Consider the following 23988-nt stretch of genomic DNA (forward strand, 5'->3'; position numbering starts at 1 on the left):
CAGAGCCCAAGTGCTGAGCTATTTGATTTCAGTGGGTAGAGGTAAAATTGCCTTACGCTGACCCGGGATAGATTCTACATGGGCTTCTGCTTCTGATGGTCTTCACTGGAAAGCATACTGGGCTCAGTTGTGATATCCCATATTGTTGAGGCTCACATATAAATTATCAGTGTAACCGAGTACAAGACTGACAACAGAGCATAACCTGGAGAGGGAGTAAACTGAAAAAGATGGGGGAGGGAAGAGGTTAGAGGCGAGGTAGGGGGTTGCAAGGAGAGTTATAAAATTGCTTTGCGCTTTATTGAAACATGCTGAGAAAATCCCTTCAATGCCTGACCATAAGAGTAAGACAGCACTGCAGACAGCCCCAAACTGGTGCAATATCACCTCAACCAGCTGATCTTAAGTAATTGAATGGATACAAGTAATCCTGCGGTAAGCACAGGTTGGAGGCGCCAGGACGATGACCCTGGCTGACAGCACAGAGAAAAGGAAACGCAGGCTGCCTGCCACCTGCACCCGGCCACTAACCATGTCTTAAGACACATCCAATCAAAAAGAGATAAGCATCTCTTTCATGTTACAATGGGATTTCCTTCTGATAAGAGTCCCCCCGGATAATCGGATCACCAGTGAGTAGAATTATTACACTCATTGCCTAGGCTTCAAGGAAGAAATTACAAGCAGATTATTAAGTACTGCTGTTTATTTCAAGGATATCAATGGCACAATGTCAGTTACTCCACAAAGCTACCAAGATTTTTCTTCTCCACACAAAGCAACTGGCAAAATCCAAATGGAAAATACCTCGGTGCTTCATTTAATTTCATTGGAGAGCGGATCAATCCTGCCAATGGATATCTAAAACTGTCTTAAATTCAAACAAACATCCAGCTCCAGCCCAGAATTTCACGACATCCCGCACCTCCCACTAAGGAAAATAACTAAGCTGTGCAAGTCATCCAAGCCTCTCACACTTTAAAGAAGTGCTGTTTCTGGAAGAGTCACTGATTTATTATCTACTAATGATAGCAAAAATACAGTCATCCAACATCTTCCTTGAAGGTGCTGAACTCACTCAAGTGGTTCTAAAGGTTCCCTGGACTTTCCTCAAGAACCAGTCTGTTGACAGGGTATTTACCAGAGGTTGAGGGACATCACAGACAATTCTACTACCATCTCAATCCCCCATAATAAACAAGATTCAAGGCAGGTCACTGGCAGTAATTAAAAATGTGCAGGCTAGCTCATTTCAACTTCTCCCCTTAGACTATCCTGCCTGCTTTGAAGGTAAGTGGGTTTATCTTTCCTGTTCTGCTTGGTTCAGCACCACATGGGTGATTGTTTCAACTACTGAGCTATTGTGCAGTTTATACATTTTTAAAAACAGCATAGCTCCCATCAGTGTCACTTGAGTTATCTCTTGGAATGGAGACAAATTCAGTAGACCAGGCCCCTTACTCTCCAATAATATTGTACATATCCACTTACACAAGCTTCTTACAACTTGCATTTAAATGGTGTTATACCTCATTGAATTATATCAAAGAGTTATCCCCATATCATCCCTCACGCAGTATCATTAAAGAGGTCATTCCCAGATTCCTGTGCACAAACTCACCGTGGAAATGCCAGCTGCCACACTTTCACAAATATATAAATGCAAATATTCCTTTCCTAATTACTGACAAAATTGCACTTTGAGCATGGGTTTCCGCAATAATCAAGTCCATCAGACATTCAGAAAATGCAGTCTATTGCTGCTTGTTGCAATCAGAAGAATTGGGAAGATTGCGCTGGGATAACAGTGACATCTCAGAATTTCCTCTTGACCTTGTGTTTTATCCAAGAAATAAACTGGATTAGCAAATTTGATTTTTCAGACTTGAACACCAGACTCTAATAGGCTGAAATATTTCAAATGGATCATCACAGGTGCTGGATCACAGTTATGATTCTCCTCACATTAAGCCAGAGTCCTTTCATGGTAAGGAAATAAGGCAATGTACACGACTGCCCTCAGATAGAAAAATATTTCATTGTGGGAAAGTGAGAACTCAAGTTTTAAAGATTTGAGATCCAGAAATGATGAGAATCAGATTTTAAGGAATATCTTAAGTACCATATTCACAAAAAGGATTACTCATCACCTTAAATAACCAAGATAGTCATTCTGATAACTAGAAATTAAAAAACAAAAAACAAGTAATAACCCTCAATATCCAGTATTTTACATCAACCCAGTATTTACATTGCCATCATTTGCAGCAATACTGTAACATTGGGGTAAACATTGTTTGGCTGTGCTATTTCATTACTCGTGCACATTTCTCCTGAACTCCAAATATAGTCCACTCACTCCCTGCCCATCTTCTGCCTGTTCATCCAATTTCCTGCCCCACTAGATCCCTGCCCCTCAGCTCCATACTTACCCTTCCCACAACTTGGAAATTGTAATTATGCACTTATTGAGTGTAAAGAGCCGAGTAACTCAACTGGGTCCGAATCAAAGGTCAGACTAAACTAATGCTCTTCCAGAAAGATGTGAAGAACATTCAAGTTTTTAAACATCCCTTCTCTGAGGGCTCTCCAACATAACATTTGATAGATTTCTGCAGAGAGGAAGGGATAATGCGATTTAATATGGGGCATTTTTGGCATCCACCAGAAAATTAATTAAGCAAAACCAAAAGTCAGGCCAAATTTCCCACAAAGAAATGTTGTGGACATTTTATTATAGAGTGTAAAATGCAAGTGTCAGTAAAATAAAAGGGATACATCTCTTTAACATGCTGCACAGAGCTGTTCTTTTTTTTAAACCAGTCGCACTTCCCAAAGTTAGATATCTCGAGCATTAATAGAAAAAAATCAGTACAATTTAAACGGAATGTCCAGTAAACTTCAGGTCATTAAAAACAGAACTGAAGTTCCCGGTTATCTACACTGTTAACTGTACAAAGGCAAATACTACAAGTTAAACAGCTTCAACTTAATAACCATCCCTTTTTTTAAATCAATGTAATTTTTGTTTCACATACGTAATTAATACTAGGATTCATTCACTTGCTAAACATAATCATACATATTAGATCACACCACTTAAGAATAAGAATTAAAAAATAGTCATTAGCATGGCTCGTGGAGACTTTGTCGAGTCCATATTTGAGAGGTGTATACCAAACACAACCAACCATTTTTGGTTTTTATTCATACTAAAAAATAAAACCTGTAGTTTCATTTATTTATCTTTTCTTTTCAGGCAATTATACAGACAGGTGCAATCTAATTGCAGCACAAATCAAAGTATATGATCAAGTCTTTAACTCATTAGGGGGGCCCCTTTCAGGCCAGGATGTTCTTTTGAAGTGGGGAAAAAACGGGGTGGAAGGCAGGCTAAAATGTGAGTGGCAGTGTTCTTCCATTACATCCACGTACAGATGTGCATCCTGCTGCTGTTCAGTTTCATTTATCAATTACAAAATGTGCCTAAATTTTTTTTAATTTTTTTTATATAACTTTTTTTAAATCTCATCTTTGCCAACAGTCACCTACGTAAAACATGTATTTTGGAAAAAGCATTAAATTATTATTCACAGTTCTCATTTCAACTCCTTATAGAAAGAAGTCTCTGTTGTGCTAACTTCCTTTTTCTTCGTTTCTCCTCCGTCCCCACACAATAGAATTAATGGACCAGTACAAAAATTTACCAGTCCAACACAGTTTTGTATTTAGTGCCCAGTCACATAGGGATGGAGGCACAGTTTCACAAAAGTGAGACATATTATAAATATATATATAATATATATTATATATATACTGTGGTCATTAGTACCATTCGGTCAATACTGTACAAAACTCTAGACCGATAACCTGTGACTCATTGCTTTGCCGTCACTGAGTATCAGGAAATGCAGTACCAGCACCAGTATTCCTACCCATCTATCACAGGGATGTATATATTTCAACAATGCACCACCTTTGAGTCCCCGCATCCACACTACATTTATACTTTAAAAACTTATCTTGTAGTGCAGCTAATGTAGGGGAGTAATTTAAAAAAAAATTTAAAAAACAGAACAAACGACCATTTGCATTTTAGCCTGTCCAAACCATGGCATCGGTTTAAGGGTCCCCGAGTGTTCAATCCATAACATCTGCACCCCTCAACTTCACTATTACTCCATTAATGGTAAATCTAGAAAGTTATCGTAATAAGTATTTTTTCTCTAGTGTTCAGAAACAAAAGTATAAGATTTTCTTCTTCAAGGCGTCATAAATCTTTTTTAACCCTTTATTAAAAAAAGGCTCCACATCCATAATGATTCAAATTTCTTCACAAGGACGTCAAATTATTGATCCTGCAACAGAAAGGCAATGAATGTTAATATTATGATTGCCTAGGGCAGTGGGTAAAGAGTATTGCAAAGACATCAAAAGCTTTTCCAAGGCATTCACTATTACTCGACTATGACTCTTTTGTTGTGAAATGGTCTTCACTCTCCTACCCAAATACTTGCTCTTTCTGGGGAGTCTTGAATGAGAGTACCCATAAAAGTAAGAGACATCACAATCTATTCTAATCCAAGATCCACATATTAAACACACATTTCCTAGTACAAAACACTGTTCAGGAGCAGGCTGCTTTTATTGTACCGAAGTTAAGGATTCAGTGTTCACAGCCACCGAGGCCGAGATGGGCCAAATTCACAAGGCTCAGGAAGCTGTCTATACTGCTGTACTCACTAATCAAATAGAACAATGCATTTATTGAAAAAGTGAATGGTACTTTTCCTTTCTTTGCTGTATTCTTCACTATGCAGATGAGCAAATGTGACTTCAAAGGGCTCTTGACAGGGCAGACGTAAAGTTTATCATCCCTTGCATTCAGATTTAACTCTATTGACTCTGCAGTCAATGATAAATCTAGGATTTCAGGTGAAAATTCATTACCAGAGAATGGCCAAGACATAATAAACACTTAAAGGGAAGTTGGATGAGGAAAATGGAATAGATTTGTGATGCTTACATAATTAGCAGAGTGAAAGGAAGCTCATGTGGAGGAAAACACCAAATGGACTGAATGGCCTATTCCTATAATGCATAATCTTTAACATATTAAACACTGTGGTGCTTCACAGGAGTGTAATCCACACAAGGACATTAAGCCAAACATATGATCAAAATCTCAGTCATAGAACCGGGCTTTAATAGCATCACAGCGAAGACTGAGATCGAGAAGCAGATAGTTTTAGGAGGAAATTCTGGGGGCCCATGTCTCTGTGTGTATGCCTCACCGGACAATGGATCAGCCGTAGGCTTAAATTCAAAGCTTTCAGAAAATATTTTTACTTGGACAAAATAAAACTACTGCATACACAAAAATTAAATTGGTGTCTCCAATTTAACATCTCCACAAACAACCAAGGCAAGAATATGGAAAGCCATCTCCCTCTTAAAATGATGCTCAGTGCTCAAGGTACTGAAGAGTTTACTCAGATGAGCAGTTGCCTCAGACTGACCCTTCCCCCAGGCAAGAAGTGCACTTTGGACCACCTTTTGGTGACCCAGCCAGGATTAAGGACTCAAGGGGGCAAGTGGCAGCTGGCAGTACTCGATCAGAGCACGCTGCAGCGGGAGCATTTCAGAGCACGCTGCAGCGGGAGCATTTCAGAGCACGCTGCAGCGGGAGCATTTCAGAGCACGCTGCAGCGGGAGCATTTCAGAGCACGCTGCAGCGGGAGCATTTCAGAGCACGCTGCAGCGGGAGCATTTCAGAGCACGCTGCAGCGGGAGCATTTCTGTTAAGCGCTACGGCAATCAACACCAATGCATACCTGATGACCAGGGGCCTGCCCTTGTTGTGTGGCCTGTCCATAGTACGCCGCTTGCTGTCGGTAATACTCTGCCCAGGCTGCACTATAATCTGGTTGTGAACTCTGCTGTGGAGTCCCTGGAGCAGTTCCTGTAGCCTGAGCTGATAAAAAGCAAAATACAGCAGCATGATTACACACAATCGAGGTAGCAACATGTTAAAATTTAAGTGGAAAAAATTTACAATGAACTGAAGCAATGAAGATCATATTTCTCCTAATTAGGAGTGTGGAATAGAAACGAGAGGGGGAGGGTTATTGGGGAGAAAGGAGGGCAAAGGTGCTGTGAGAAATAACCCAGTGAAGGAGGAGAGAAGCTGTCGTTAATTAGCACGCTGCAACTTTCTGTGGCAACACAAATAGGCCAATTGCCCTATTAAGCTGTTTGTCTTTTTTTTGGTAACCAGTCTTTGATTCCTCTTTCTATAATGATTACCATTCTCCACTGATGACAACTGACAATTACAGCTAGGCCTTCAGTTTGTCTATGTTCTTATTTTCAAGGTAACTTTATTTCACAAAATGTTTAAAAACTCAAAAGTATAATGTGCTCAGCATCGAGGGTGTTCTCCAGCTCGTGGGGCCCCATCGGCCACGGAAGGCCTCAAGCTTGCCAGCAAATTGCATACTGTCCAGGAGCACCCATCGTATTTTTGGAAGGTGGGAGGCAGGTAATGGACTCCTTGATGGCCTACTGCATGAAGCAGTGAAGGGCTATGTCAAGGTTCCTTACCAGCTTGCTCTACCTCTAACAGATTCCTAAAGCTCAGAAACAAGGCACTTCAACCAAAATCTTGGAACAGTCCCTTCACCTTCAGAGGGACAGCAGTCACTCAAGTCACATCAATGCACAAAACAGTTCCCCTTGGGCAGCAGAAAAATCAGAAAAGCGCAGCCTGTGAGTCTATGAACTCATTTAAGAATGAATTGCACGGCACTATTTTATGCATCACTCTCTACCTAGTTCCCAGTGCGAAAGTGGTCTTCTGCATAGACAGCCCCTCCACTGGGGAACACCCTTGTCACTAGATGTCAAAACGGATCGCTATGGCATTCCTGAACAGGGGAGACACAGAGAGCGTACAAGCACAGCTCATGTTGGAAGTTCATCCACAGTGTGGAATGGCATAGAGGGGTTTCCCAAGGAACAGTCTATGTTAGGTGGCACCATCTCCCACAGATGAATTTGGGGCCTGGGTTTGATAAGGAATTCTAGCTAAGCAGGGTCAGTCCAGTCGACAAATGGAGCCTCCTTGACAGCCTCAGTTCTCTGAAAGCTTTGCTGTGAGCCTTTGAGTCATCCAGCTCATTCCTATACTACGTTGGCTGCGATTCTGACAGCTAGCGGGGAGAACTCTGGCTGGAGGCAACCATGTATCATACTGAATAGATGCTGGTAACAGAAGAAACTTCCACAGTGAGAGTTAACATGCCACTGGGAACTGCATGATTTTGTGAAGGCATGCCCCAGCAGAGAAAAAAACACCAGCACACATCTTGGAGGATGTTCTACATATAGGATCTCTGTAGGGCCCAAAAGCCAGAGAGTCACAGTTGGGTGTAGATGCACACCAATGACCAAATGCCCTCCTTACTCAGCAGAATCAGAGCTACATGAGAAATAAGTGCTTTCCTCAACAATGATACAAAATACCCTCAGGAGTACTGCTTCCAAAAACCTTTCCCAATATCCTGCAGGAAATAAACTTTGGTCTACCACAGCATTGAGAGATGAGAAATAACGGATACCCCACTGCTCCACAGGAATAAATAGATTCTTCCTTTGCCAATTTAACTAACAGTATGAAAGTTATTTAAAATATTTACAGTTTACTCTAAACACTACTGGATAAGTCAGAAATCTCTTCACAAACTCACGACATGCTCTTAAAAATTTAATTCAATATAAATTTTCAAGTGGCTACAGTACAGCTAATTTGCACAACTCTCATGCTTCTTCAAAATAATGGGTGGGATCTTTCAGAACCGTGGAAGTCTCAGACTAAATTTCTCTTCAGAAAGAAAGCAGCTCCAACAATTTATCTGCAACACTCAAGTGCCGGCTGATTCTGTACAAGTCTCTGGAGTTGGACTTAAACCAAAAGCATTTACAATGTTGAAACAATATTACTGCCACTTACTGGTGGCTAAAGTAAACATATAGTGACATTAATTTAAAAAACTTTTCCCTGGGTCAAATTCCCAGTTAAAGGGATTGTAATATTGTTGCAAATAAATTGTAAAGCCCAACCTTATGCTTGATCTGCAAAGAACATGTATTGCAGTTATATTCTTGTACAATTTACTGAAATAGAGTCCAGAAAAAGAGGAACAGCCTTCTGTACTCTAATTTGGGTTCACCTTGGTTTAATACATGTAGAACAAACAGTCGTCAAAACTACTTTGATCACACTAAACACATCCAGCACACAGTATTCTTAAAAATGGCCTGTGGAAGATATCATTTAACTTGAATGGTTTTCTTGATGTCCAAGACAAAGGTGAACCTTACGAGTAGCAGCACTGCTGAAAACAGAGGATGACTGTCGTCAGCCATTTCCTTCAAAAGCTAGAAGAACTATTTTGCCATTGCTAATCTATGCACAGGATTCCCAACAAACAAGGTCCTTGTCAGAGCTAGAGAGAAAAGTCGAGGGTGAGTACTTTTGGGGAAAAAAAACCTCAATCATTTGCTTGGCTCCAGTCTTTAGTAAAATCCAGACATCCAGAAAGTAATATCCAAAAAGTCCCCAAGTTATGACAGGGTTTTGTTCATGAGAAGTGTTCATAACTAGAACTGTTCACAAGTTGTAAATAAACAAAAATAGTGTGGTAGAGGACCGTAGAAACAGCTGTGACGGGAGAGTGAACAGACATGCAAAGAGTGGCTGCCAGCCAGCCTCGCTGACTCTGAGTGAGAGTCTGCTCAGCACTCCCAGGTCTGCTTGGTTTAACCCAGCCCCTGACTGTTGTAGCTCAGTGGGGGCTTCTGGGGAAATGCCCCATTCCCACCCAGCAGAAGATGCCTGCAGCTCCACAGCAGCCAGCAAGTCAATCTCCATCCATCCTGCCGGGCTCCCAAATGCTCATGCGTATACCCATAAGTCGAGCGTTTCTAACTCGAGGACCTGTAGTCAGGGAGGGTGAAAGTTAGACCAAATCCAGATTTGTAATGACTTTCACTCTCCTACTGTTAACCACAAAATGCACTGTAAATATGGCAAAATTCAGTATTTACAGAAGCTATCACTGAGCTCAAGTAACTAGAATCCCTATTCACTATGGGACAACTTAGACTGATGCCAGCACCCTTAAAACCAAACACAAAAGAGACTTGGAACTGCCAATTAGATTTTAGTTAGCATTTAATTCCAATCCTACACTCATACTGTAGCAGTTATCTAATTTATTTCATTAGACTTATGCTTCTTCCTCTTTCTCCTACAGATGTCTTGCATATGTGGATGTTAAAATATATCCATGAGTTGACATCAATTTTGATAGACAAGTATTTCCTACAATTAATGCTGTTTCTTTTTTCAAAATCAAAGGAAGAATAATATTCAAGAGGAAGTGCAGACACTGACCTTTCAGGCATTTGCACTGTTTTGGTGGTGACTAAACTGAGCCTGGTTTACACATATTGGATCATTTTGGCTCACTTGGCTGCAAGCATATGCAAGTTAATCTAAGGCGGCTCTTAGGAATGCAGGACTTAAACATTATGCCACCAGTTAATGCCATTTCTTTGGGCAATGATTTTAAAGAATCTATTATAACTGCAAATCTAATTGACATATCATCTGCATTGTATAAATAGAGATTTTAAATATATCAGAATAGATACTTTGAGGCACTATTCCCATGATCCTGAAAGAGAGCAATTATCTCAATTTAGAACACATAGTAGAAGCTATTGGTATTTCACAATAGCACGCAGGGTTATGGGGAAATGAGTTGAGCTACCTGGATCTTTCTTTGACAGAGCTACAGGTGCCGTAAGATTTTAATGAAACCATACTTTTAATGTAGAAAAATATCCCATAACATAACTAGACAAGAACGATCACTGTGCCAACAGAGGGTGGTCAAATGCATGGTTGGAGAAGTGGATTTTAAGTCTTAAAGGTGGAGCGGTGATGAAAATACAAATGGATTCAGGGAAATAACTCCAGAAAGTGGAGCTTAAGCAGATGAACACAGCCTTATGGTAGTGAGCATTATACAAAAGGCCAGAGAGAAAACAGAGTTGGAAGGTGGGGTACAGTGTGGCAAATAGAGATTGGAAAAGTAGGCAGTGTTAATATTATAAGGGGATTTGTACATGAAAAATATGTGTTGGAAGGTATGGCAGTCAACATACATCAGCAAGGATGGATTCAGGTGAGTAACACTTGGCACATTTGAAAGTGTTTTGAATGAGTGGAAGTTTATGGAGAAATCAGAATGGTATTTCATTTTGGTTGTAAAGTTTCAGAATGGTGGCCATGTCATAGAGATGGTGTTCTTTGAGATGGAGAGGATTATGGACTATCAAACTCTACTGGGGCAAAATTAGAATGAGATTGTGAACAATATGATTTAACCCAAGACATTAGCTGGAAGAGATGCCTGATGATTTCAGCAAACCAGCAGTTGTACTGGTGTTCCAGACTCAAATATAGGAAGGGGATTAAAGTAGGCAGGAAGAAAAGATTTGGGTGCTGAATCCTTACTTGCATTTCCTCTGTTGTCTTTTTGTTGCTCCTGGCAAATCTGGGATAAGGTCCTTCTATTTGAAGGATGTTTTATCAACAGTTTAAGCTGATATTTCAGGTGCATTTATACTTCTGATTTAGTTAACACATAAATGAGCAATATGAATGTTCTAGTTCCACTAACTTGCTCATTAACACATTTGCTAAATCCCAAGTATCAAATTGAGTGTTACAGGGATGGAATTTGAAATGTGAATGAATTAAAGTACTCAAGAACATTCACACACAATGCTAGCAAACCCCCCCCCCCCCCCACCCACCAGAATCGGGCTGTCCATTTATATGCCTAAACAAATTGGAGCCATAAAAATTTCAGAACCAGATTGAAAACGGTCACATCCATTTCAAATGCAGAGTCCAAGTCATCATCTTACTCTCTCCAGTCCATTCAATGAACACTTATTCAGTAAATATAACTACATTAAGAGCTGAGAAATGCAAAACTTTTCTGATAAAGGGTCTTTGACAAGAAGCATTAATTGCTGCTCTTTCCACAGATGCTGCCCAACTTGGAGTGTTTCTTGCAATTTGTTTTTATTTCAGATATCTGACATATGTGTTTTTTTGATTTTCACTTTGTCTTATGCCCTCTGGGTTTCCCAACACACTTCACAGCTAATCAATCACTTTTGAAGTGCAGTCATTGACAAGTTGTCAGCACTGCATAAAGGATAAGAGAGATGAATGACAATTTATTTTGTTGGGTGGTGCTGCTGCAGCAGCAGCAGCATTCAGCAGAATTGAAGAAAACACATGATTTTAATATAATGCGGTTTTCCGCAACATACAAAGAGGGCCTTGGTTTTAATGTGCACTGATAATTCATTAAACCTTCCACACACACACTTCTGTAGGGTTAGTTGCGATTACAGCACAAATCAACAGCAAGAATTCAGGCAAGGATGTTCACAACTGAGTAAGTCAAAAACCATCTGTTGGTACCACACTTGCGTCTGGTACTTCAAGTTCAGATGTCTACAATACGCTGTAAATGAATACTGCAGCTCTATTCAATAAGACCCAATATAAAGTCATCACTTGTAACCAAATGCAAAGTGATACGAGGATGGTTTACCTCACATTGCACGAGAGAAAGGCACTTACTCCTCAAAGGTAACAAACATGAGCAAAGCAGGAATTAAAACAAATCTTCGATTGTTTTACCTGCACATCAGGTGCAAAATATCAGTTGCAAAACTTCTTAGCGTAACTTCTGCAGGTTGAACTTTCTGGTAACACGTTCTTGTATTTTGCGCCAAGTTAATGGTTTGCTGAACCAGGGTCAATGGGCAAACACCATCACATAATGCAATTCACATATGCTATGTATTGTTTCCCCAATCACACTCTCCACTGCAAATAGAGTTATAAAATGGATTTGAATGTTCAGAGACAAAAGTACAGATTTAACCACAAAGTTACACGTGAAGTAATTCTAAAAATTTCCATGTGGGCTTTGTTGGCAGGTCAGCATTTATTGCCCTTCCCTTGAGGAGGCCTGGTGAGCCATCTTTTTAAACCACTGCAGTCCTTCTGAAAGTACTCCTGCAAAAGGCCAGGATTTCAAGGATTTAGACCCAGGTATGGTAGAATGGTGATATATTTCCAAGTCAGAATGGCATGCGACTTGAAAGTGAACCTGCAGGTGGTGGTCCCTCTGCATCTGCTGCCTGTCTCCTACTTTGGGTTGAGATCATGGGTGTAGGACATACAGCTGGAATAGCCTAGGCAGGTGAGTAGTGTGGATTTTGCAGATGGTACACACCAGTTGTAACTGTGCTAATGTTTGAGGGGGTTGGGTGGGGCAAATATTTAGTAGTGGATGGGCTGCCAATCAAGATTTGTCCTGAATATTGTCAAGCTCCTTGAGCACTGTTGAAGCAGGAGAGCATTCCATCACGCTTCTGACTTGTGTCTTGCAGTTGGTGAAACAGCTGTAGTAGCTGAGCTATCTGCCAAAAGACACTCAGCCACTGACCTATACTTATGACCCCACAACTGCATCTAGTGCAAACATCCACATGTTCATGGTGGGGACGATGACAGTAATACTATTGAATATCAAGGGTATGCTTTTAAACTCTTTTTGGAGATTATCATTGCCCAGTACTGTTGTGGCACTGATGTCACTTCCATTTATTGACATGTGGGTTGATGTTATCCAGGTCTTGCTGCATGCAGGGATACTCAGACCCTCCTGAACATGAGCTTTTAAGTTTACATTTTAATTGACTGGCTTTCTATCTTTCTACCAAAATGGATAACCTCAGTCTAGATAACCCCATCCAGATGAAGGGTCTTGACTCAAAATGTTGACTGCCTGTTTCCCTTCATTGATGCTGGCCGACCCACTGAGTCCCTCCAGCATTGTGCTGTAACTTCACATTTGTCTACATTATATCCCATCTGCCACGTTCTCCTCACACATCCACTTATCTAAATATCCCTGAAGTCTCTTTGCATCTTCTTCACAGCTCATATTGCCAGCCTGCTTGCATCAACAACCAACTTAGATATATTATGCTTGATCCCCTCCTCTAAATCTTTGTACTAATTATCACATCCCAGTACCAAACCCTACAGCATGCTGCCAGTCAGCATCCCATTGTGAGAATGGCCCATTTATTCCTCCTCTTCTTTCCCCATGCATTAACCAATCTTCAATCCACACCAGTATACTCTTGAGTACTGTACCCTCTGATTTTGTTTCATAATCTGTGTGGCACCTGATTGAAAACCTTCTAAGTACCAGATGCTGCTCCCAGCACACCACACCCTTAGGCACTCATTCAACCAGGGTTGATCTCCCTTGGTTGACAGTAACGTCAGAATGAGACCATGGACTGTAGGGTGTACATTTGTGTAGTTCATGGATGCACAGTTTTGAGCTCCCTGATCTATCACATCTTCCTCATTTAGCATGATGGAATGTCCTTGGGACGAAGGAGGGGTTCTGCCTCCAAAAGGATAGTCTATTGTTCACTCCTAGTAATGCTGTAATGGACTGATACAACTGTAACAGGTAGATTAGCAAGGACTAGGTCAAGGAGGTTCATCTTGCATTGGTTCTCTTTTATTGCAGAATCAGCCTTCAGGACTCCTCCAGCTCAGTTAGTGATGGCAGTCCCAAGCCAATGGTGATCAATATTGAAGTCTCCTATTCAGCGTATATTCTGTACCCAGGCAGTGCTTCATCCAAGCGTCGTTCAACGTGGAGGAGCACTGATATATCATGTAAGGAAGGAGAGCAAGCGGCAATCAGGAGGAGTTTTCTTGCCAGTATCCTGAGATTTTGCAGGGTCAGGAGTCAACGTTGAGGATTCTCAGGGCTGTTCCTGCCTACCTGCATATCACTGTGCCATTGTCTCTGGTGGGTCTTTTCTGTTGGTGAACGAGATGTACCTCGGGAACATGATGGGAGGAATCTGGCACATGTTATTACATTTAGAATCTATCTTTCCATCTACAAATCCTCTGAAGCCATTCACCAGGTTACATCCTGATCTTTGAATGATTACTTTCTCTGCAACAATATGATGCTCTATTACATTTATTCTTAAACTGGACTCTGTTTACTCTTCAAGTTATTTTTGCTGTATCCCACTTTAGCTTATTACTCTTCAGATCTTTCTGCACCAAGCTTCTTCCAGCAACCAATCCCAGTCTGTCTTGTCTAGGGCTTGTGTACTTGACAATTCTTGGAGAAAGTACTCATTATCCTGGACAAATCTAACAAAATTCCACTTACCAATTAAAACACACTGATCGATTTTTTGCAACAGTGGAAACTTATTTGATGCACATCTGAGCCCCTTGGTAGAGATGGCTAAGTAACAAGCTTTTCAAGGTCATAAAACATGGAGATAATTTTATGCCAGATGTTTCCATTCAGCAAAGTGACAGTGTTACAACAGATGAAGCGCTCTGGTGGTAATGAGGTCATAACCCATGATGATTCATGGGGATTACATTTATGAACAGCATAACAGCCAAGTGCCTGTGCTAACAGCCACCATTCAACAATGCCCCCATTGTAAGTGAACATACTACCCTTAACCAGTTACATGAAATGGGAGTAGAGAGCAACGAAAAAATACTGTACTGTTCATCCTGATTCCACCATCCACTAACACCGTTTACCACAGGTGGGCTTCTAACCTGCATGCCACATGGGACAAGCTCCTTGTCCTTAAGTGAAATAACGCATGTTCCACATATTTCTGTCTATGCTGTGAAAAAGCAAGCCAGCTGGGGACACTAAAAAGGTCAAATACAAACAGTACCTTAAAGCTATGCAAAATGTTACTTGGGTAACTTTTCTCACCCAAATAGAGTAATGTTAAATGATGCACTGTCAATTGTTCGTGGGAATCCTCATGCAGCACATGTTACAATTATTGCATGAAAGAGGTATGCAGTCCACTTCATTCTGTTCCAGAGAACTACCTTCTTGACCTGTATTTAAATTCATCATTATTTTGAGATGTAAAAACACCAGTTGTTCTGACCAGCTAATGAATTATGCACAAAGATACAGGTTCTTAAAATGACTAGCACAAACACCTACAGGTGTCTTTAAAACTAAGCAATAAAGTGGTTTCAAAATGCAGCATGGAATGAAAGACATCTGTGCCATACACTCTGCAGAATCACCGATTTCCAAGGGGGTGAATGTGCTTTTACTTGCAACTCAAGGCAGTTGGCAGATTACTAGTGCAAGAAACAAAACTGAAGTATCACATTAGGCAGAACAGATTTCTGAACACTGGAAGAGAATCAGAATTAGTTGTTGCATTTTAAAAAGTCTGTTAAAATATACAATTCAGTAAATGAAACTAATCCATGAACACTACAGTAAAACCCTGATAGTCTGGTTTCCTTGGACTTTGGTTGTGCCAAACTAGCAGTTTTTGTTTTTAAACTGACTATTGGATGTTAACCCTTATTAATACCAACACACTTCTGTTTCACTTTTTTTTCCGCATTACATAGTAATGTAATAAATTTTACAATATACCCGATGAGTTTAAAGGAAGCAGGAAACAGAAGCCTGTGAGTTTCAGCTTGAGAGTTTCAGATTGTCAAAACAAGCTGAAACATTAGCACTCCAGACCCCTGGCTCTGGTCACTCACTTGGCCCACACTCCAGATACCTGGCTCCAGTCACTCACCTAGCCCACTCTCCGAATCCCTGGGTTCATACTCCAGGCTAATTAGTGAGCCAGACACTGAACCATGGAGACTTCCGAATTATGAGATAGAGAATTAGTTTTACTCAATAACAGCTCAGAACTGCAGCAATACTATTATTCTACACCTCTCACTTTAAGGGCCCTTGGTAGTTCTCTATGTAACTCTGTGCTAAGAACAAACAAAATTATAAATTGTGCATTTAAACTCTCCAGTGTTTTGGGATGTGAAATTCACACTAACCAGAATTACAAGGGTAAGGTTCGTATACATAAAAATTACATCTTCCATGGCAAGCAGCACTGTGAGAATGTTTTTAGTCCTCCATCCTCTGAATAGATCTTCTGCAGTAACAGTTTCATTCCTCACCCCAGAGGTGCTCTCTCAGATTGTAACAGTTTAATGGCAGTGTAACAACATAACTGACCATTCCTTACACAAGGTAAAATGCAGTGCAACAAATATATATGTAGAATGTAAAATCTAGAGTTAGTCTCAGCTGTGCAATGGGTGGGATTACTGGATAAAAATGAGGGGTAGGAATTGTAACTGGTTGCTAACCTCAGCGAGGACGAGGATCAAAAATGGTTCAAAATCTTGTCAAATTCCAAATCAATTGCTTGCAGATTACAATTGATAATTAAACAATTACAATTTTTGCCAAGTCTGCAGACAAAAGTCAGTCGTAGGGTTTGATCGCAGCTTCAGTAACCACTAGGCAATCTTAAATATGGCAAGTTTTTCTAACATTTTCTGAACATGATAGACACTCCTAAGAATTCTATGTATTAAACCAAATCTTAAAAAGCTAGAAATGAAAGCAGATCCATTTCAAATCCTGTAGAAATCTACACAGAACAAGACATGTTTAAAATCTGTGCAATCTGCAATGTGCTGCAAATTCCTGATGAAAACTGGAAAGATGTAATTATGTCACATATTCAAACTTCTTTCACAAAGCCCATAGCCCACAATTTCAGAGGGCAAAGGGTGAAGCATGTGGTACAAACGTAATACTCTCCTACTGATCATCTCAGTGAAGATCACACGAAAATTGTTAGGTTATTTGATGGAGGATTCTTGAGCCCTTGATACAAGCTCATTTGAAATGGCTGTGAAACTCTCCCCCTCCCCCCCAGTCTTCAAGTTCCATTTATCCTGTCCACATTCACAACAGGACTCTTCAGCAAGGTATCTAGCAGTTGCCCTTGGGGCACAGCAAGACCATTTTAAATCAGCAACAGACAATATCAGCAGCCAGAAGATGGCACAAGTCACCAGCAGGCGTGGACCCCAGCAGCAATCACACAAAAAACAACCTCTACATGAATGGTTCGGGAATCCTTTCTCCTGCCCTTTGAAGAGCATGCAGTGCTGTTTTGACCCTGAAGGACTTCTATCCCCCAGACCAGCTATAAATGGCATTAAAGGGGTGGGGGAAGGGAGCACTTAAACATAAGTCTGTAGAAGGGCAAGAAAAAAATGAGAACAAGTGGCTTGTCCATCGTCATAGGACATGATCCTATAAAAGGAAGGTCAGGACCAACTACAGGTTCCACCTGCTACAGGCAACAAAAGATTCTTCATGCTTTTTTGTTTCAAAACAAAACTAATATTTAACATTATTGATTCAGAACAATCAAAGTACTAGACACATGTAACAATATTTACAGTATGGAGAATGGAGTACTGTAAAACTATTTAGGTAACGAAACTGTTAGACTAGGGTCTCCCACTCTGCCACTTCCTGTTGGACAAGTAAAGTTTTCAGGCATGGGGAACGAGACATGTTATAAAACAATGCATCGCCTGCATACAAATTATTTGTTCTCCAAGTGATGGGACCACCAAGCATGGAATTTCCTAAAAGTAACGAAATGTGTTCAAATGTATTCACATTTGTATTATAATTATGTGAAACCATTTCAGATAGCAAATGCTGACCATATGATCTAGTGATCTATGAAATCTCTCTACTGCTCCAAGCTACCCAGATCTGATTAGAATAGCCACAGAAAGCAGTACTGCTGAACTACACATATCCAATAATCAGGTATTAATGATTAATGCAAACTTGTTCAGCAAAGTAGGCCTTCAATTGCTGCAACTGACTGGAACATTCATTAGAACAGAAGACATATGACAGAGCCAAAATATGGACAAAACTTTCCACTAACTACCACGTTAGTAAGTAATGGGCATAAACTAGCAAAATGGACAACGGGACAATTGACAATTTTAGTATAGAGTTTCAGAACACCCAGACTAGGCTTGGTAGAAGCAAAATATTGAACTTATTAAAAAGGGTGTGGGGGGAAAAAGGGAGGAGGAAAAGGTACAAATTGTATAGCTCTTTTAAAGAGCTCACACAAGTCTTATGGGCTCTACAGATGAACTCTGGTGCAAAAATTATCATTTGCACCAACTGAATGATCAGAATTACAACTCCGTTATTCTGAGAACACTAAACTGGCCGCATCAAGCAACATGAAAAAGTAGTTACAAATCACCCCAATCCACCCCACTTCACCAATGAACCCCATCCAATCAGTCACAAGGTACTAGCTCGTGGGACAAGTACATCGTCCCTCTGGACATCAAAGCATTTCTGAAAAAAAAAATTTCGACATATTTGGTGGCAGTGGTGATGCTGACACCACCTGCACCACTTACTGGCCACAAGACAAATAAAATGATGCTGCTCAATAACCTACACGTAGCTGACATGCAGCAGGGTAGCTAACCTACCCTGGTTGGAACAGAAGAATAAATCTGCATCCAGTGGGGCCCTGGAATTAGCTGTTCAAAGTAGGGCAAATCGCACAGTATAATCCCCATCCCTCTCACGTATTTGATTTGTTTCATTTCTAGTTGCAGTTCTGCAACAGGAGCACTGGACTTCACCTGAAATATCCTGCACTCCTGTATCTCTATCAGCTTATTTGACTGGCATACCATACCAGATGTTATTCCTGTATAACATCCCTTGCTATCCTCCAAGCACTAGAATTCAGTAAACAAATTACCAGAACCACTCATGTATTCATAAATCACTACTTATGAAGCAGCAGTGTAGATATGCTGTTTGCTCAATTGGAAAAGTTAAGGAGAAGCTCAACCAAAGCAAGATTACAAATGCTTGAGGCAGGAAGGGAGAAACAGAGGTGGGGTCAGAAGTGGTAGTAAAGGGGTGAAGGAAAGAAACATGGGGAAGAAGGGAATTCTCTATTCCACAATAGCTGCTTCGTGCAAATACTCTGAGAAGGTAACTCAAAAATATTATAGAATATCAGTCCAAGAAAAGTGCATACCAAGTATTTTGTAGTAATCTTCCCAGGCTTTGGAATAATCCATCTGACCAGTTTGGCCACCATTCTGATCTGTGGGCAGGTTTAAAAGAATTACATTTCACCAACTGATAAAAGACATTTTTCAGAAAAAAATAAGGGATCTTTTGCAAAGCAAAAGCAGGCCCAGCTTTCAGAATAGCTTCAGATCCAGACTGGAGTTTTATTACTTTGTACAATTAGCAAGTGTTACTAACATTTGGTCAAGATTCAATCTCAACCGAGTTTGCTCAAAGCCAACTCAGATTATAGTCCAAACTGTATGCTTATTCCTTTTCATGGCTTTCACTTGCCCAGATTGGGAGGAAGGTTGAGGCATGGGGCTATAATCTCCCACTGTATCTTCCCAGATGTCTCCATTTTACCACATGATGTGGTTCTGAACCTCTCATTTTAATTATTTCCATGCACAGGTAATTCTTAATTTAATACTTGGCCTGGTGGATCTCAGCCTTAAACAGGCAGTGAGCAAAGCCCAAGCACTTCCACAAGTGAAAAATAGCTTTACACAGGAGCACCAGGAAAGGCCTGGATTCTTAGAAGACTTCTTTTTCCCCCAATAACTAAACCGTACATTTTCAATTCTTTTTAATGGCTGTATTTTGGGAGTGGGATGGGTGGGGTGGGGGAGGCTGGAGACAAAGGCAGTTAGTGCATGGAAGTGTAAAACAGTACATTTTCTTTCCCACCAATGAGAAATTTTACATTTGGCAAGGTAACAGCACAGATTCCAGATGATTACATCAGCAGCTTTATCTTGTAGTTCAGACACATACAAAGATCTTTGGAAGGCCTAATTACTTGCCAAATTTTACAAGATTAGGTATTGCTTCCAATGACCTACTAACTGATATGAAATGCTGAAATACAGCAAACATTGCTATAAAGCAGTTACTGAAAGAAAACTGGGAAAGAAAAGTGCTACATTTTGAGTGTGTTAAGAAGGAACAAGGCCCAGACTGAATGCAATTTGAAGTTAAAACAGCTCAGAAGGATCAGCAGAAACCTCATGTTGATTTCTAGACCTTTAAACCAATTGAAATTGCAAGGAGCAGAAAATCACTTAGACGTTAGTGAATGGAGAACATTCAAGATGTATAACTGGAAGATAGCCGATCAGAAAAGTGATGAAGCATTTCGGATCAGAACATAACTAATGGGCTGAAAAGAGGCACTAAGGAATTCCCTGCATTGTTGGAGTGGTGGGGCAATGAGTTACAACTGGCCTTAATTTAGGAATTTTGTAGAAGTTGCAAATCCCATTCTCACTTTTGGAACTTCAAACAGTACATTGCATTCGCAAGCAAGGCTAACCAGCAGTGAAAGGTTCAGCAAAACAGCTTCGCAACAAACATTTATCTACAAGTTTTCCTTATGCATCTTAGAACAACTCATTGACTTTGGGATGTTTAAAGTTGCCATAAAAATGTTTAATTTTCTTCAAATCTAATCCAGCAAAATATTCATAACTTCAGTGAGCTTTAGTATGGGTTCTGAAAAGCAGCCTCTCATTTAATGAAGAACATTAAGTTGAAGAGGTTAGTTATTAGAGACCAAGTAAAACATACCAAGGACATTCCTGTACCTGGCACCACAATGCACAATTCTTATAAACAGCAAAGATACAGCAAGGCTAAGAAAAACAAAGCTGCTTTTAAAAATGCACATTAATAATGGCTCAATGGTGCTAATGTCAGTTATGCTACAGAACACCAATAAGTACAATGATCTTGATAAAAATATCTACTTCAGTATTTCTGGGAAAATGCATTTTAAAAGCAACATTTAAACCTTTGAAGCACAGCACAGCTGATACTACTTGGTGGTTGAACTCTGTAGTCAAGGCTGCAATGGGACTTTCTGGATGTCACTGAGCTCTTCTGCAATTCTAAGTGATGAGAGCCTCTTTGATAAAACTTAAATGACACAGCTCAGAGTCAGAGTCAATGTCATTTGTGATCTTGCTGACAAGATCTGGTCGGTGATGTGCAGCTCAAAACAATTTTAATTTATCTAATAGAGGTTGTTGGAGCAATACACACCAAAACTGTTCCAACAAAGCCTGACACTGTTCAAGGAACAGCAACTCACCTTCTGAATAGACACTGAATTCAACAACCAGCCTTTCCAGAATTGGCTGTTCTGACGAAAAATCATCAACCTGTTACATTAACTCAGTTTTATTCTCTCCACAGATGCTGCTAGGCCTGCCAGGTACTTCCAGCATTCCTTTCATTTTGGATTTCCAGTGATTGCGAAGTTTTGCATCTCATGGTTGCAGCATATTTCCCCCCCTCTCCCATCCTCATTCAGCTCCCTTTATTTACAATTCCTCCAGATAATATCACCCGAGATCAATAAGATTTAACTACCTTTCTCATCCAGCATCAGTGTTATTTGTGTCAGTCAGTCTCTATTAGGTCTGATCACCGACATTCCTTTTGTTCTCTCCTACCCTCCCTTCTCTGCCGCTTAAAAAAAAATCTTCGGACTTCTAACACTTCTTGGTTCTTATGGAAAATCATTGACCTGAAACATTAACTCTGGCTCTCTCTCTCTACAGATGTTTTTATCTTGAAGCTTCTTCCTTTCTGGTTAACAAGCAACCATCATGAACGACCAAGTACAAACAGGAAGTTATAAAGAACAACATACCCTATAGAAGTATATAGGAATCTATATAGGGCAACATACAGTACAGAAGTTTTGATAAAGTGGCACAATCATCTCTAGTGACTTCCAAAAATCTGATTTGGGATCAAGTTATAAATAATCAATTGTTTTTCTTGCAATACGTTAAGAAACGCCACCGACATATGTTGGCCCAGAAATGGGTTCCAATCTGCCAATGTCTTAAAGAATCATCTGTAGTTAAGTATATAAATGCACTGTACAAAATTTGCTGACTGAAACTGGATGTTATACAAGCCCGTTTTACAATAAGGAACATTTGATGGGACATTTTAGCCTCAGATACAGAACAAACTCCATTTACTCTGATGCATCAACCCATTTGACTTCCAGTCACAGAAGACAGTCTTCCCAACCATGGCACTGAAATGACAAATTCCCATACCAGGAATTCTTCGACGCCATCAACCCAAGACGTGTTTCACTGTAGACTTGCACATCGTAAAAGCAAAAAAAATTTAAGTCTAAAAACAAAAGTACTGTGAAAATACAGCTGTCCAGGAGCATCTTCAATGCAGTTAGCATGTTGTGCAGAGAACCCTCCTGATAAATGGAATTCATACAACAGGACTAAATAACGACAGCTGGGGGGGGGGGGGGGAGGGGAGAGAGAGAGTGAGAGACCCGAGACAGGGGGAGAGAGAGAGAGAGAGAGAGAGAGACACGAGACAGGGGGAGAGAGAGAGAGAGAGAGAGAGAGAGACACACGAGACAGGGGGAGAGAGAGAGAGAGAGAGAGAGACACGAGACAGGGGGAGAGAGAGAGAGAGAGACACGAGACGGGGAGAGAGAGAGAGAGAGAGACACGAGACAGGGGGAGAGAGAGAGAGAGACACGAGACAGGGGGAGAGAGAGAGAGAGACACGAGACAGGGGGAGAGAGAGAGAGAGACACGAGACAGGGGGAGAGAGAGAGAGAGACACGAGACAGGGGGAGAGAGAGAGAGAGACACGAGACAGGGGGAGAGAGAGAGAGAGACACGAGACAGGGGGAGAGAGAGAGAGAGAGAGAGACACGAGACAGGGGGAGAGAGAGAGAGAGAGAGAGACACGAGACAGGGGGAGAGAGAGAGAGAGAGAGAGAGACACGAGACAGGGGGAGAGAGAGAGAGAGAGAGAGACACGAGACAGGGGGAGAGAGAGAGAGAGAGAGAGACACGAGACAGGGGGAGAGAGAGAGAGAGAGAGAGAGACACGAGACAGGGGGAGAGAGAGAGAGAGAGAGAGACACGAGACAGGGGGAGAGAGAGAGAGAGAGAGACACGAGACAGGGGGAGAGAGAGAGAGAGAGAGAGACACGAGACAGGGGGAGAGAGAGAGAGAGAGAGAGAGACACGAGACAGGGGGAGAGAGAGAGAGAGAGAGAGACACGAGACGGGGGGAGAGAGAGAGAGAGAGAGACACGAGACAGGGAGAGAGAGAGAGAGAGAGAGAGACACGAGACGGGGAGAGAGAGAGAGAGAGAGACACGAGACAGGGGGGGAGAGAGAGAGAGACACGAGACAGGGGGGGAGAGAGAGAGAGAGAGAGACACGAGACAGGGGGGGAGAGAGAGAGAGAGACACGAGACAGGGGGGGAGAGAGAGAGAGAGAGACACACGAGACAGGGGGAGAGAGAGAGAGAGAGAGACACGAGACGGGGGGGGGGAGAGAGAGAGAGAGACACGAGACGGGGGGGGAGAGAGAGAGAGAGAGAGACACGAGACGGGGGGGGAGAGAGAGAGAGAGAGACACGAGACAGGGGGAGAGAGAGAGAGAGACGAGACAGGGGGAGAGAGAGAGAGACGAGACAGGGGGAGAGAGAGAGAGAGAGAGACACGAGACAGGGGGAGAGAGAGAGAGAGAGAGAGAGAGACACGAGACAGGGGGAGAGAGAGAGAGAGACACGAGACAGGGGGAGAGAGAGAGAGAGAGACACGAGACAGGGGGAGAGAGAGAGAGAGAGACACGAGACAGGGGGGGAGAGAGAGAGAGAGACACGAGACAGGGGGGGAGAGAGAGAGAGACACGAGACGGGGAGAGAGAGAGAGAGAGAGAGACACACGAGACAGGGGGAGAGAGAGAGAGAGAGAGACACGAGACAGGGGGAGAGAGAGAGAGAGAGAGAGACACGAGACAGGGGGAGAGAGAGAGA

The 23988-nt window shown here is 41.4% G+C and overlaps 1 protein-coding gene across 5 annotated transcripts in view; it reads right to left on the reverse strand.

Annotated features, from left to right (window-relative positions):
* Positions 1 to 2693: 2693 nt before the first annotated feature.
* Positions 2694 to 23988, reverse strand: part of fubp3 (far upstream element (FUSE) binding protein 3) — a 91164-nt gene continuing 69869 nt past the window's right edge. For 3 of the 5 annotated variants that reach the window (XM_052037230.1, XM_052037228.1, XM_052037232.1), the window contains 3 exons: positions 19129 to 19197; positions 5835 to 5974; positions 2694 to 4358 (listed from right to left, as the gene is read on the reverse strand). In XM_052037230.1, the coding sequence (XP_051893190.1) occupies positions 4350 to 4358; positions 5835 to 5974; positions 19129 to 19197 (218 nt within the window). In that variant the 3' untranslated portion in view covers positions 2694 to 4349. The remainder of the gene's footprint in view (positions 4359 to 5834; positions 5975 to 19128; positions 19198 to 23988) is intronic. The other 2 variants (XM_052037231.1, XM_052037229.1) reach the window with 1 other exon arrangement.

Source organism: Pristis pectinata, chromosome 23, assembly GCF_009764475.1.
Source record: "Pristis pectinata isolate sPriPec2 chromosome 23, sPriPec2.1.pri, whole genome shotgun sequence".
Lineage (NCBI taxonomy): Eukaryota > Metazoa > Chordata > Chondrichthyes > Rhinopristiformes > Pristidae > Pristis > Pristis pectinata.